General features: G+C 49.7%; 1 protein-coding gene across 11 annotated transcripts in view; it reads left to right on the forward strand.

Annotated features, from left to right (window-relative positions):
• The window catches only part of Mtcl1 (microtubule crosslinking factor 1), a 111703-nt gene that overhangs the window by 62167 nt on the left and 36070 nt on the right, over positions 1-13466 (forward strand). For 4 of the 11 annotated variants that reach the window (XM_021643173.2, XM_021643176.2, XM_021643174.2 and 1 more), the window contains exons 5-6: positions 4671-5936; positions 6998-7153. In XM_021643173.2, coding sequence (XP_021498848.1) covers positions 4671-5936; positions 6998-7153 — 1422 coding nt within the window. Of the gene's footprint in view, positions 1-1174; positions 1253-4637; positions 5937-6997; positions 7154-13466 lie in introns of all 11 variants that reach the window. The other 7 variants (XM_060368235.1, XM_060368227.1, XM_060368233.1 and 4 more) reach the window with 5 other exon arrangements.

Here is a 13466-nt window from a genome sequence, read left to right on the forward strand (position 1 = left end):
TCCTAACTGCCAGAAAGTGTTGTGGCCTTCACAGTCGGACACATAGTGAAGTCCTGCTGTCACTGGATGGTTGGGGTCATTTATTTGCCATTATTTTGTGAATGTGTGTGCTTTAAATGTGTAGCTGAACAGTACCTTAGATCAGCTCACTGGAAAGTAGAACATTCTAGCAGAAAAACTGAGCAAGTTCAGCCCTTTTTTACTATAGGGTATGTCTTCTTCCAGGCTCTCTAGCTTTGTTGAAATTGCCTTTCTGGATTCCTTTTCTTTTTTCTGCAGTTGCTTTTCATTTTAAGTCTTTGAAGAGAACAAAGATGTCATTGGTGTATAATCTCAGCAGAGTGTAAATAAGCAGCGAGTGGTGACTAGAGAGATGCCATGCGTCAGGGTTCAAGGGTCTGTGTGCACCCTGTCCCTGGAAACCCTCTCTTCATGATCCCCCTCTGCACCGGTTACTTTTCTATCGCTGTGATAAGAACACTCACAATCAGAGCGACTTACGGAAGGAAGGGTTTATTTGGGCTGGTTGTCTAGACGGATAAGAGTCCCTCACCATCGAGGCAGGGAGCACCACAGCAGGCAGGCATGGCTGCTGGAGCAGCTACCAAGACCTTGAATCTTGAACCCCAGGCAGCAAGTAGGGAGACCAGGCTTGGGACTACGAGAGGCCTTTCAGTCTCAGAGCCCCTCCCCAGTGGTGCACCTTATCCAGCAAGGCCACACCTCCTAAGCCTCAGCAAGCGGTGTCACCAATTAGGGACCAAGTGTTCAAGTGCTAGAAACTATGGGGAACTTCGTCTTACTCAAACTACCCGATTCCTGAGCCCTCAGGAATTCAGTGTCATTCGAGGACACAGCACAAGACTAATTTCACTTTCATTCCCGATTAGTTCCCCCAAATCTCATTTCAGAACTGTTGATCACAAGGAAATTAAAGGCGCCCCACGGCTAAGTGTTTTTAGCATCCTGGGTTTATAATATTTTTCTAGCTCTCCATCTCTTGCCCAGCAAAGAGCTCTTTCCTCAAAGTGCAATTACTGACTGATGAAGAGGTTGGGTGTCACATGTCCGGCACATGAACTGTAGCTTCTAGAGTGTGTACGAAAGCAAGCCTCGCTGTGTGGAGTTGCCCCATATAGCCTGCAGGGTGATTGAGAAAGGAGTTTCTGTTCAGCAGAATGGTGGAATGGAACGCCCTGGGAACTGCAGGTTGGCCACCAAAACCCAAAGGAAGCTGGCACCAAGGCACAAGGTAGGCACATGGGCAGTCGGCTGCTGGGGTGCTAGCTAGATGGCAGACTTGCAAGCCAAAGAATATATACCAGCAGTGATATATTTCTGTCGCTTGACAAGCCTTTCCAGCTGCTGGTGATGGTGCTGGTCCCCGTGTGTCTGACCCCATGCCTTGCTTGTTTTTTTCTGTCTGTAGTTTCCACTGGAAAGATGGGTTTGGCCTTGTGCTTTCACACTGTGTCTGGACCTATCCATGGGCTCTTGAAACTTGAGTTTGCTACTCCCAAGCTTAGGATTCAACCTAGATCCCTAGAGTGTTGGCAGCATCTTCCAGAAGTCTTTGGTTACAAGTTGATAACATAGCTGCCAGCTGTTTGAGATGAACTTGTCTCATTAGGAGTAGGCTGCTCTTCAGGACAGGCTGAGCTCAGCTTCCCAGGGTAGAGGGACCCCTCCCTCTCACGGACCTCCCAGAGTGGTAGCTCCTGCTTCAGCTGCCTTGACATCAGGGAGGGAGACCAACTCCTTCACGCACTTCCTTCATCTACCAGGCTTCGGTGTTCTCGCCGTCTCCCTCCCCCTTCCCCTCCCCCTCCCCCTCTCTGCTTTAGTCCTGGCGGCAGGCCTGGTAGTGTGCATGGGTGCCGGTAGAAATGACAGCACGCCTCCTCACGTGTCGGCGCGCCCGCTGTTTGTATGCTTTCTTTCCTCAAGGAAAAGAAGACGGAACAAGGATGGATCTTCAGGTGATCTGCAGGTTGGACACTCTTTCGTCCAGTCTGTGGAACTGCTGCTGTGACTGTCCTTGGTTTAGGCTTAAGGAGGTGGAGAAAATGGCGCTGGAGATGACTTGCAGGAGATGGTGGGTGGAGGAAATATGAGGGTCAGCTTTTCTAGAGGTCAGGGTGACTGCAGGGCTCTGTGAGGCGCTCACAGCGGGTGATGACAAACACTTAGGAGTCCCGGGATTTTCACAGACCCCACCCCCGTTTCCCTAATCACTTGGCTCCCTTGGCTACAGGTGAGATTGCTGAGAGTTCGATCTATGTTCCTGTTTCAAGACATTTGCTTCCCGAGCTGGGTGGGATCCTCCCTGGTGCTTGTTGGTTCCAAGGCCTCACATGTGTTATAACAGGAGGCCCTGCACTTCCGTGGAGGCCAGAAGAGGCTGGATATCTGTGGCTGAGCCATGTTCTCCGTGATCTCAGGATTTGTCTGCCTCAGCTGCAGTCATGAGGCCATTTAGGCAATTTTGGTGAAACTGGCCCCCCAGTTAAAGATAGACTGAAACCCTTCTCTCTTCCAGTTCCCGCACTGAAATCCCCAATTAATTCAGTTAAAAAGTATTTACAATCCATCTTCATTGATAAGTAGCGTAGCTTCCTTTATTTCTTCGTGTGAATAGCAGAGACTACGTGCTTATCTGTGTCTAACAGGAAGCCGGGAGAGTGATTTTTCTTGTTCTGTTAGAATGTTGTGAGACATGAGGGTTGTTTAAAAATGCATGCCAGTCGCTGCTACTCTGCAGATAGAGTTCAATAGACAATGAAGGAACAAGGGAGTGAACGAGGGAAGGAGCAGGCAGGCATGCTTTCGATGGTGTCAGGCCAAGAATTCTCTGAGTCCTTCCGTGCATAAAGTCCTTTCCGAGAGAAATTACAACCCCACAGTTTGTGAACCCATTTTGCTAGTGATTAAAAGAGTAGAGTAGCCAGGCATGGTGACGCATGCCTTTATTCCCAGCATTCAAGAGGCAGAAACAGGCCGATCTCTGCAAGTTCGGGGCCAGCTTAGTCACCATGGTGAGTTCTAAGACAGCTAGGGTAGGGCTGTAAAGAGAATCCCTGTCTCAGAAAACAAAGCAAGAAAAGATATAGGGCTGGTAGCCTTACTTCTAGTTAGGCTCTCTTTTTGTCTGCCTATCCAAAACTAAATGCTTAGTGCCAAAATTCTCAGCACGTGACGACTGACATAGATCACTCTCCATAGTGTGCCAAGAGTGTGTGTTGGGGAAGAGGTCCCAGGGGACAGTGATGGCAGTGTATCACTTAATAGGGTACACAGATCATGCTTTCTGCAGTTTGGCTGTAGATTTGGTTGAGTCTTCCAGAACACCGGGTTCTCCTTCCATGAGTTTGTGCTCAGGGAGAATCGGGCCAGGCAGAAAGCTGGATGGCACCAAGAAAGCAGTTTCTGTATCTCACTACGGTCTGGCTTAGTGTTGCCAGGATGTGGCAAAGAGTAGCTGCAGTTCTCTGAGCTCAAGAACTTAATCTATCCTCCTGGATGGCAGGAATACAAGCAGTCGACCACGCAGGGAAGGCTGACGTCTTCCGTCACATGGTTGGCAGTCTGGACCGCAGCAGTTCAGCAAGTCTCAGAGCTGGTGTCACTATTTTCTCCAAGAGACAGGGGCCTTCTCAGATGTCGCCCCCACCCCCATCAACCAAACGGGACTGTTTTGCGAAATTCACTGTCCCTATGCACTGAACACAGAGTGAACCAAATTCCTAAGCCAAGATAGTATAGGTTGCTTCAAGGCACGGGCCCCCAGCTGGAAAGGCAGTTGATTTTCTTAACCTCTGCCAGGCAGTTGGGCCCTGGGTAGCAGCAGTACCTGCCCTCTGGGTTTTCTGGTATTCTGCTAAGAACTGCTTCTCAGATTTTCAAACACTTAGCTTCTTTCTTTGGTCTCTGTGTTTACTTTCCTGCTGCGTCACAGCACTTGAAACAGAGGCCAGGAACAAAAGGCTCTAAAGTGGCCCTTGCACGGCATGGAGCCCAGGTGTCTTCACTTGCCATAGCCAAAATGTGCTCAGTATCAGCGTGTGTTCCTATGTGGTACCTCAACTTTACAAGCTCGGTGGTGGGTGCCCGCCAGAGCCTTGTTCATGTCATTTTGGGAGCCTTTAGGAAGGAGATGGGACAAAAGGGAAGGTGAATTATTCTGTCTCCTGTACCTCAGCTGGTCAGTGGAAAAGCTAGGCTCCATCTTAGAGTTGTTCAGCCTTGCTGTCCCTGCGGAACCCTCTGGATTCTCAGGCATGTGAAAGTGGCCACAGGCTGATATGAACCAAGTCGGATCCACAAAGTCACCAACGGGCCACAACCTTACTGGTGGATCTTATACTTCACTTAACTCTCTCCTTCTTCATTTGTAACTTGTATGATGGTTTCGGCATGCGTGGTCTTCCCAAAAACTAACCGTTAAGCTTCTTGACGAAGCAACAAATTATAGGTCATTTCAGAGCCCACCTGCAAGGGCTCTGGGGCTCACTGCTCCTTTGTCATGGCAACACCAACCAGAAGAATGGGGTGGTGTGTGTGTGTGTGTGTGTGTGTGTGTGTGTGTGTTGGGTGAGGTGTGAGGGGAACCATAAAAAACACACATTTGGTGTTTTCAGATAACCTTCCCTCGGGCTATTCTTGCCTGGCAGGATGACAGTGCGGATTTGAAGTGCCAGCTTCAGTTTGCCAAAGAGGAAGCCTCCCTGATGCGCAAAAAGATGGCCAAGTTGGGGCGGGAGAAGGACGAGTTGGAACAGGAATTGCAGAAGTATAAGTCCCTCTATGGTGATGTGGACAGTCCCCTCCCAACAGGGGAGGCTGGCGGGCCCCCCAGCACCAGGGAGGCAGAGCTGAAGCTGCGGCTGAAGCTGGTGGAGGAGGAGGCCAGCATCTTGGGCCGGAAGATCGTGGAACTGGAGGTGGAAAACCGTGGCCTCAAGGCAGAGATGGAAGACATGCGGGTTCAGCACGAGCAGGGAGCAGGCAGGGACCACGTGCCGAGCATTCCTACCTCACCCTTCGGAGACTCACTGGAGTCCTCCACGGAGCTCCGCCGGCACCTGCAGTTCGTGGAGGAGGAAGCTGAGCTGCTGAGGAGATCCATATCTGAGATAGAAGACCACAATCGGCAGCTGACCCACGAGCTGAGCAAGTTCAAGTTTGAGCCTCGCCAGGAGTCAGGGTGGCTGGGGGACGGCGTATCTAAGGGCCCCGGGGCCAGCATTCCCCTACAGGAGGAGCTGAAGTCAGCCAAGCTGCAGATCGATGAGCTCAGCGGGAAGGTGTTGAAGCTGCAGTATGAGAACCGGCTGCTGCTGTCCAATGTCCAGCGGTGTGACCTGGCTGCACATCTGGGGCTACGTGCTCCGAGCCCCCGAGACAGTGACGCCGAGAGCGACGCCGGCAAGAAAGAGAGCGATGGGGAAGAGGGCCGCCCGCCCCAGCCAAAGCGAGAAGGCCCTGTCGGTGGGGAGAGCGACTCCGAGGACATATTTGAGAAGACCTCAGGCTTCGGCAGTGGAAAGCCATCTGAGGCGAGTGAGACATGCCCAGCAGAACTCCTGAGGGCCCGGGAGGACACCGAGTGCCTGGTGACCATAAAACACGAGGCCCAGCGGCTTGAGCGGACCGTGGAGCGCCTCATCACCGACATGGATGGTTTCGTGGATTCAGGCCTCCAAAGCGAAGGCGAGGGCAGCCCCAAGGAGCCCCACTTGTTGGAGACCATCAACACAAGGATGAAGGCTTTCAGGAAGGAGCTGCAGGCCTTCCTGGAGCAGATGACGCGGGTCGTGGATGGTCTGTCGCCCCTGTCCCACCTCACAGAGTCCTCCAGCTTCCTCTCCACCGTGACTTCTGTGTCCCGGGACTCCCCCATCGGGACCCTGGGGAAGGAGCTGGGCCCGGACCTGCAGGTAAGGGGGCTCCCAGCATCGCCTTCCTGCTCCGTCTCATTCTTCCTCCTTCTCGCTGGCATTGCTGCTCTGGGGCTGGCACTGCTCTCGGCTGCTTGGTTTTAATTTCAGACCTGCACTGTACTAAAGCCTCGTCGTCAACCAAATCCTTTCTCTTGGTTGGTTTCTTTTTTGTTTTGTTTTGTTTTATAAGTTCCCTTATCTCCTTGTTCCTTTCCCTGTTCTCCTGTTTTCTTTTAATTGCACCACTATTCGTGGTTTAGAGGGCCTTTCATGACAAGGCCAAGCCCAGTGGAGGCGCTAGGGATCGATGCAGTCTTCCATTGCTCCTTTCTTGGTGTCTCAACCAACCAGCCACCCTGACGAAGAAGCTATGAGGAGTTTAAGACAAAAACACCAACTCCCGTCACGGTCAGGAAACTTAGCAGACTCAGTAACACGTGCCCGGCTCCCTCTGGTCTATTGCCAGAGGGACAAGTGCAGTTCTGAGAAGCCTCAGACAGCCCAGGCCCACCTACTCCCTCTGGAAGATAAGCCAGGATGGGGGAGAGGAGCCGGTTCTGAGAAGGCTGGTTTGGATGGAAAATCCCGCTGCCACTCGCCCCTGCCGCCTCCCTCGCCGCCCAGGGTGAGGGCCCAGGGGAGCTTCGCCCTGGGTGCATGGCCCAGCTGCTGCCCCGGACTGTGGCTTTGGCTGCTCGACCCACAAGTAAGGGAGGCAGAGCCTCTTCCCCGTCTTCTTCATGGGTAGTCTCCCCATTGCATGTGTCTCCTAGCCAGTGTTCCGCATAGCCGCCCCTTCACCAGCTTTCCATGTTAGTTCATCCTTTTACTCACGTTCCTTTTGGTTTTGTTCTCTTTACTCTCTTGAGCATTTAAGTTGCTTTTTTTTTTTTCCTTTTCATTCACGCTTTTCTCTGTCTGGTAGTTTTTTTCCATCGTCTACCCGCTTTGTTTCTTACCCTCCACCTCCTCCACTTTTTACCTACCCCTTTGTCTTTTTTGTTTCCCATTAAAAAATTAAAAGCAAAACAAATAAATCCCCTTCATGCACCTAACAGTCCAAACTGAGGGACCAGCTGGAGTGGCAGCTCAGTCAGGATCGCGGGGATGAGCGAGAGGGCCCTCGCCTCCGAGCCGCCCGGGAGCTGCATCGCCGTGCCGATGGGGATTCCGGCAGCCACGGGCTGGGAGGCCAGAGCTGTTTCAGCCTAGAGGTAAGTGAGCTGCCGTGCTCACTGCTCGTCTTCGACCTCTCCTCCCTCAGGAGGCAGTCCATGCCCTGAGGGACTCCGGACTCACAGGCCTGTGACAGGAAGCTCCCCTTACCAAAGGACTGAACATACATCGGTATTGGCTTACCCGAAGCAAGCAGAGTCACCATATTCTTGTGGAGAGCAGCCCTCAGGAGGGGCAGAGAATGCCGAACAGCCAGCATGCACATGAGCATCTGTGCCTTATCAGTAATGTTGAGTGTATCCACTTTAAATGGCAAGTTAGATGTTCCTCAGTACTATGACTGAAGTGTAACAGAGAAGCCACATGCTAGAGGTGCTCATTTCCCCCACGGATTTCACGAGTGTCTTAGAACTCTGAAGCTTTCACAGGAAACACCTTTGTTAGCCTGTATAGCACATAGGGTCTCCATCTGAGAAGGCTAGTAGGCTCAAACACACTTTTCAAATGGTTCTTGGGTGGCCCATCACCAGGATAGACACCCCAGAAAGACAATTTTCCCAATCTCCAATGAGTGCCGCACCACTGTCTTCCTGTCAGGGACATTGAGAGCCCGGGGCTTCTAGTCTGGGTGTGTATTACCAGCTTGGTTTCCTGAGCAAGGCTCTGTGTTCTCTCATCTGTGAAGTGGGTGAGAGTGCTGCTCCACTCACCTCCTGTGCTTGTATGTGACTGTGACGAGTCTCAGATGGTTCTTTAAGCTGTGAATGGGGATTGCTGTAGAGTTTTAAGAACAAGGGTGAAAACCATTGTTCTGTGACACGTGGCAGTAGCCTGCCTCTCCCTGCGATGGACTATTGGAGAGTGGTGTCCCCCACCTCAGGAGGCTGGCTGTTCTTGCATGTTGTGGCTAGGGAAGGTCTGTAAGCTTCAGAGCTCGTCACCAGCTAGACCCCTCCTGGGTCCTGTGTATGTTGACGTGATGGCAAGGTGCTGGCTTCGTGCACACAGGCATCAGGGAATTGAGAAACTGGCCACAGGGTTGCATAGGGAAAACAGAATTAAATCAAATACAATGGATAGTCAGTCTCCAGGTAGAGAGTAAATCTGGGAGGTGACACAGAGAGCCCGAGAGGAAACATCTGACCTTCAGCCTTGGAAGAGAAATGATCTTAAGTCCCTCCTCTTCGTCCCTCCCAGGCCACTTGGTCATATTGTGAAGTCTGGGACAGTTCTCTCAGCCTGTCCCACTGTTCTGTGACAGCAGGGGCAGACAGCCCAGAGCCTACCCTCTCCACAGCTATGTTTCCGGCCACTGTCATTCAACGGCCTCTATCCTACCAAAGTGCCATCTTTCTCTTAAATATCTGCTCAAGTTCCTTTTAAAGGGGGAAGTGAGAAAACCAATGAAGACGAGGTCAGGGGAACATGTTTTCCTAGAAGGGGTGAGATCCGCACGTCCTTCATTCTGATGTTTTTATTCACAGAGGCATTTCACTTGGAGTACAAAAAGGGTCAAGTATGTAAACACACCCACTTTTAAAATTTTAATTAACTTTGATCCTGCTGTGCTTTTCCCTTTTGTCAGACAAGTCCTCCCTTGTAGGGTCCCAGCCAGGGAGGCTGGCTGTCCTGGTTTGGTATGTCACTCCCATAGCCTTGCTGGCTGCAATATTACATTATGCTAAAGGACTGTACAATGGGAAATTCCAAGGAGCAAGAAAAGCCTCCCAGTGTAGAACTCCCTCAATTCCCTGCTGGTCCTGGAGACAGCATGGAGCCCCTAAGAATTAGCAGGGCATCCTGACCACAGAGGTGCTCTGGATTGAAGAGTCACACAGACTCCAGTCATTGGGGAAGGGGGGAGGGATGGAATGGTAGAGCAAACACGGACACTTCTTTTTCCTTTTGCTGGGGTTGAAGCCAGGACCTTGTGCATGCTAAGCAACTCCTCCACCACCGAGCCATGTGCACACTCCAGTCCCAGTGTAGACACTGATCCAGAGCGCGGCCTGGCAGGCTGCTGCCATGTGTCCTTCTGGCAGTTGTCTCACCCTCCTGCATCCCCTTTAAATGCCCACCGAGTCTGTCCTCGAGCCAATGTGTGCCTTTGTCTGAACCTCCTTTAGCTCTCTGTCCTAAGTTCTCAGAGGGAAGGGGTGAGGGGACCCCGGCATTGGAAGAACCTCCAGCCCCATTTGTGATATGCCATCGGTAGCTTTGGCCTCCTTAGTGCCGCTGTTCAGGCTGGAAGAAAGAGGGCTAGTTGCTACTTTCGAAGATCAGATTCTTTTTTTCCTGGGTTTAAGCTGTGGTTACTGCTAGTAACACTAGTGTCAGTGTTGTGTACAGCAAGGAGGAAAAGCCCACTCTTAGTAGATAGCAAACAGGTGTCATATGGATAGCCTGCTATTCAGATGCCTAGGAATGATGGGCCTGAGCCAGCGTTCTCTAAAAAAGAAGTCAGAACCCATCCACACCTGCAACCTCGCTAATGCAGATGCACAGAAATTAACAGCTGAAAACCAACCAGACTGAAGGGCCAGTGTTCATCCCAGTATGTACTGGTGGTAGGCTACCACTGTGCTCTGGACTCCCCCTGATTCTGCCCCTATGTTTCCCATTAAATCTGCTAAGAGATTTGCTTATGGTAAGAGGAAGCATTGTATAGGACAGTTCACATGGAATGTACAAGGCACCTTAAAAATAGTCCCGAGTGAGAAGTGGCCAAGCATGGACACTGGTCGGGTTTCATATATAAATGAAACCACGCTGGTGCCCAGAGGATCGGGTTTCTGCCTCAGGATCTCGAAGGGCTCTTCTTACTCGTTCCTCCCCTTTATCCTTTAATCACTGAAGCACACAGCATCTGTGCGGCCTCGTGTCTCAGCTGTGAAATACCAGTCCCGGGAAAACCACGTGGGGTCTATGCCAAGTATCTGTACATATGTGGACCTCGGATAATGAGGTTGAAAGAAGTGGTGGAAAAGTGGCCGGGACAAAATGAAGGTCACCAGAAATGAAGTCCTGGTCCTTAGGTGGTTGTGGGGTTGCTGGGCAGAAGAGGGGTCACCCTGTTTTGCTTATTGTCCCTACTAAGCCTTGAACTGACCTACAAGCTGCTTCATCTGGAGCTGGTTAAAGGTCAGCAATGTGGATGAGTGTGAGACACAGCCTCTGGTTGGGGAGGGACATGGACGGTGGGTTTCTGAGAGCTGACGTAGTGGAAGGGAGGCCATGACGTCAAGGCTGGTGTCCCGGCAGCCTCGGAACGGGCGCGTCCGGTGTGTGCTCACATAAACTGATTTCACAGAAAAACCCAGATGAGTCCATTTGTCGTTATGATCAAAATAAGCAAGCAAAGGAGGTTTTCAAAATTCAAACCTTGGGGATTTGGTGATAACGAACAGTATTATTTTTTTTTCTACAGGAAATTTGTTTTGTGTGGAAATGTTCCCTAAGTGTATGTGATTGTTCGCAGTTGTGTGGCAGTAGAATCGTTCTAGAAGGAGTTTTTGACACAGTTATGTTTGTAGTCTGTTCTGTGTAACACTGGAGTGACCACAAGTGTTCTAGTATTTCATTAGCACGAGGATCAGTGCATGAAAAGAGAACTTGAACGAGCAGGGCTCTGAGCGCTCATGGTCTGCACAGACATGAGTGCTCAGAACTCTGTAATAAACCCGCGGCCCCGGTGATACACTCAGATGACCTCGAGGACTCTCTCTCTGACCTTGCACCAGTCAGAAAGGAATGCTATCAGTCGGATGCTGCTGAGGAATGAGACTCATCTCTTTATAACATTTTAAATATTTATTAAGATTAAAACTAATATAAGATTGAGAATATCTGAACTGAAACCCAAAATGCCCCGAAGTCTGAATCCTTTGAGTACTTAAATAATTCCATAAGTAGAAAATTCCATACCGTGCAGCATCACACACAGAATTACTAAAAATACTGTATAAAATCACCTCCAGACTATGGGTATAAGGTACATCTAAAACAAATGAATTTTTTTATTTAGTCTTGGGTACTGTTTCCAATGTATCTTATATACTTCTCTTAGCAATGACTTGATTAGAATGTTTTGTGTCTAATAATACAATGCATTGGCTAGAATCTAATACACTGAAATCTAGAGGGTGTTTACATTTGGACTCTACCATGTGTAACTGGAAAGTGAAGTTGGCAGCTAGCACCCAGGCCTTCTGAAACAACCATATAAAAAAACACCTGAGCTGGGGCTGGAGCGATGGTTTAGAGTTCTGGCTGTTCTTTCAAAGGTCCTGAGTTCAATTTCCACCAACCACATGGTGACTCACAACCATCTATAATGAGATCTGGTGACCTCTGCTGGCAGGCAGGCACACGTGCAGGCAGAACACTGTATAAATAAATGGAAAGGAAGGAAGAAAGCACTTGAGCTGCAGATCCCTGCTCTGACCCCAGTGCTGAGGGTGGTGCCCAGCATACCAAGTGTCCAGTCACACTGTATAAAGGCTGGAGAGATGCCTTAAAGGCTAAGAGCCCTTGCTGCTCTTCAAAGAACCTGGGTTTGGTTCCCAGCACCCACAATCGGGCAGCTCTCAACCAAGTACAGAGCCACTTCCAGAGGATCTGACGCCTTCTCTGGCCTCTGCAGGCACCTTCATACACAGGTGCACATAAATTCACACAGGCACACATAAATAAATGAGTATGTAAATTGCATAGAACATACTTCCATTGGAACTGGACTCCACAGTGGACAGAGCTGTAGCTGGCTTTTAGACCTGTGGCTTTGAATGATGGTTGCCAGGGTCGGTGACACTGGCTTCAGGAACGCCAAGGGAACAGCAGACAAGGCACTGGGCCAAACACTGGCAGGAGAGACTTTTGCCTACAGGTTGGATAGGCAGAGGTGAAACAACAGAAACCTGTCTAGCCGCTCAGGCTGTGGGGTCGAGAGGAAAAGGCAGCACAGCTTACTCAGAAACCTTACTCAGGGTCAAGATTTGAACTTATGTTACCAGTTTGTTCTAAGGATCTCCAAGGATCGTGTCTGTAATGCTGCCTTTGGCAAGCACAAAATCGTCTTGTGGTCCCACACTGTCAAACATGTCAAATGCAAGACCATCAAATAAATGCCCATTGAAGAGGAGCTCACAGTGCAGAACTTCAAACACAGTTTAAAAAGGCTCACCAAGTTAGAGCAGGCAAATAACCCTCCAGCCATGCACATATCAACAATCGTAGTTAAACTGAGCGGATTAGCTGGCTGTGATGGCTCTCACTGTTCGTCCCGGTACTTAGGAGAAAGAGGCAGGTGGATCTCTCAGTCTGTGGCCAGCCTGGAAAAGGAAGTTTTGTGAAGAAGAGAGTGGGAAGGAATAAAAGAGGGGACTAGGAGATGAATAGGAGTAAAATACATTATATAATGTGTGAACCTGGCAAAGAATTTTTATTTATAAAAATACCGAACGTCAAAATAAATTAAATTAACATGAAAGAGTACGAGTAGGCAGACACGAGGATTCAACTCTGAGATCTTTGGATAACAAGTTAGATTATCAGATGGACAGTAAGCAGTAAGAGAGGCGTTAGGAAAGAGTGAGTTGTTATTACAGAAGGAGGCACTTATTTATAAGTAGTTAAACTTCGTCATCGTGATAAATTCAAAGAGAATCCATGACAGTGCCCAACAAGACGCAGAGCAGAGAAACATTTCATAATCCCTGCCCTTGAGTTTCTTAAAGTTGGGTGAACTTTACCCAACCGAGCTGCACCCCAGCTTTTGTTTTTGGAGACAGTCTCACTGTGGAACCCTGGCTGTCCTGGAACTCACTATGTAGGCCAGGAAGAATGCCTTCAAGCTGCTCCCGCCTCACAAGTATCGTGATTAAACATACGCGCCCAGTGAGTTTAAACCTATTGGTGCCCAAAGGTTTACTGTAAAGTTGCCAAACCCCCAGTGTCCAGTTTTCTCTGCCTCTAACTGTAAAAAGGAGGAGCTCTTCCCTTGAGAGTTCTGTATTTTCTCTCCCGAAGGTGTGGTCTTCGCCAAATGCCAACCTAAGTAATGGCAGCATCCAGAAGAGCCAGTTCCCCGGTGGGAAGTAGAAATCAGTTAAAGACAGGCAGAAGGAGCTGGTGAGATAATATATCTTTATTACAATAGTCCACTCTAGTTCCCAGCTTTCAAAATCACTTTGCCCAGGCCAGTGTAGTGCCGCACTCCTTTAATCTGAGAGGCAGAGGCAGAGGCTAGCCTGGAATACATAGAGAGATTGAAGACAGCCTACGTAGAGAGACCCCGTCTTTTTTTTTTTTTTTTTACCACACACCTTAAGTGACACAAACTTGCTACTTAAT

The sequence above is a fragment of the Meriones unguiculatus genome, chromosome 15 (assembly GCF_030254825.1).
Source record: "Meriones unguiculatus strain TT.TT164.6M chromosome 15, Bangor_MerUng_6.1, whole genome shotgun sequence".
Classification (NCBI taxonomy): domain Eukaryota; kingdom Metazoa; phylum Chordata; class Mammalia; order Rodentia; family Muridae; genus Meriones; species Meriones unguiculatus.